The 2,148-nt window shown below is 62.7% G+C and overlaps 1 protein-coding gene across 1 annotated transcript; it reads right to left on the reverse strand.

Moving 5' to 3' along the window:
- Positions 1-191: 191 nt before the first annotated feature.
- On the reverse strand, positions 192-2,141 carry LOC104472222 (SNF-related serine/threonine-protein kinase-like; the record flags this gene model as incomplete). Its single annotated transcript, XM_010087803.1, is given in 3 exon segments — positions 192-333; positions 1,740-1,787; positions 1,790-2,141. Coding segments are annotated over 3 exon segments (521 nt in total), but the record flags the coding sequence as incomplete, so codon positions are not given.
- Between the last annotated feature and the right edge of the window lie 7 nt (positions 2,142-2,148).

Consider the following 2,148-nt stretch of genomic DNA (forward strand, 5'->3'; position numbering starts at 1 on the left):
ATCCTGGAGATGAGGCTGACGGGGACAGGGGGTGACGCTGCACTCCTGCAGCAGCACGCAAACCCCAAACTCCACCAGCTTTACCCCCTTTTCCTACCTCACCTCCCAGGTACCCCCAGGGATGGGGCAGCCACCCCTGGGGGCAGCAAGTCAGGGTCTGGGGGTTCTGGGTTGGAGGGAGAGGTGCTTACTCAGCGCATGGTGCCGAGACATGTGGGGGGACAGTGTAGCGGCAGTCCATGATCATGGTGAGGGTCTCGCTGTCGTTGGCCTCCTGGAACGGGGGGTGGCCGCACACCAGCATGTAGAGGATGACCCCCAGGCTCCAGATGTCTGCAAGAAGCAGCAGGTCAGGTTGCACCCACCATGGCCCAGGGGAGAGCCCCAACCCTAGGGACCCCCGGGGGCAACCCCACCGGCCCCCAGTGCTGATCCAGCAGAGACCAGTGCTCACTGGGATGCTCCTTGGAGGTAACAGCTCCCAGGTCCTGCCCCACGGACAGGGGACCACAGCCCCACCCAGGTGGGGAAGGACCCTCCCCATCCACACAGGTCTCAAGGGGCTTCACCAAAGCACCGGAGGCCTCATCGCTTTTCCCAGGTGGAGACAGGGGGACCAGCCCTGAGCTCTGTCCTCCCCCCAGTCACCCACCCCCAGCACTGTTTCACATCATTACTCAGCTCCCCAGACCCCAGACAGACTCACCCCGACCAGGCTGTGCCGGTGGGGACACCACAGCAATGGGACAGGGCACGCAGCACCAGGCCAACCTCTCCATCTGCCTACAGCCACACAGGCACCTGCCAGAGTGGGATCGCTGCCCGGCCCTGGGGACAGGGACAGAGCCAGCGGCATCTCCACCTCTCCTCCTGAGGAGTACATAAACTCTCTGCAAAAGCTCTTTTTTCAGCTGAGCACACCCTGGGCCTCCCCGCTTAATACCTTCAGCTTCTTAAGTCAAGTCTCTGCATTTGAAAATTTCTTATCTGCACCAGTTTTCTCCCTTCATTTCCCTTTGCAGAGCCACAAGCTCCTTTTTCTAACCGTCTCCACGAGCCATCCCCATTTCACCTCCAGAGACACCCTTCCCCGAGCCCACACTGGGCTTTTTCCTTTAAGGGCTCATGTTTTGTTTTGCTAAATCTTCCTGCCCCAAATTCCAGTGACCTGGCTGGGGTCCCCCTTCCCTCTTACATCCTCTCTGTCCCCACAGAGCCTCTGGGTGCCCCCAGCCGGGCTCCCTGGCCCCCCTCACCCCGCCCAGGGCAGGAAGGGTGCTGGGAGCCACCGAGAGGAAGCGGTTTCCAGGGCAGAGATGGAGCAAAGAAAACTTTCAGAGCTCCTCCGCCCAAAGGGCAGAATCCCGAGCAGGTTTCCTTCCGGCATCACCCCCAAATAACCCCAACTGCCGGCTCTGTGGCGGCAGCGCCCTCCCCGGCCCTGGCGGATGCCACGCCAGGCTCACAGCCTGCTCGGCTGTTTCCCCTCCCTGGCATGAGCCATTGCTCTGGGGGATCTCAGTGGGTGTGGGGACGGTCTCCGCAGGGAGAACCACCCTGTGCCAGGACAGGGCCAGGCAGCCGAGCGCCCACGGGATGGGATTGCTCCCTGCGGGGACAGCAGGGCCACCAGGCCACGGGTGCTCCCAGCATAAGGGGCCAAAAGTCAGGCGGTACCCAGCTGGCAGGACCACAGGCAAGGGACACGTGGCAGGCACGTCCCCCGGGTAAGCCCTTACCAACAGCCGGTGCGTCGTACTCCTCCCCCAGCAGGAGCCCGGGCGCCGGGAGCCGCAGCTGGTGGTTAGCATCTTGCCGGGTTGGAAGTGGTTGCTGAAGCCAAAGTCAGTGAGCTTGACCACCCCCTGCTCCTGGAAGAAGACCACATTCTCGGGCTTGAGGTCGCGGTGCACCACGTGGAGCTTGTGGCAGTAGGAGATCGCATGGACGATCTGGGCGAAGTAGTGCTTGGCCCGCGCCTCGGCCAGCCCGCCCTCGTGCCGCATTATGTGGTCAAACATGTCCCCGCCGTCACCCAGCTCCAGGATGAGGTAGAGCTTGGCGTGGGTGTCGATGACCTCGTAGAGGCGCACCACGTTGGGGTGCTGGACCAGCTTCATGCAGCGCACCTCTTGCAGGAGCTGCCCT

This window comes from Pterocles gutturalis, unplaced genomic scaffold (genome assembly GCF_000699245.1).
Source record: "Pterocles gutturalis isolate BGI_N339 unplaced genomic scaffold, ASM69924v1 scaffold32501, whole genome shotgun sequence".
In the NCBI taxonomy this organism is placed as follows: domain Eukaryota; kingdom Metazoa; phylum Chordata; class Aves; order Pterocliformes; family Pteroclidae; genus Pterocles; species Pterocles gutturalis.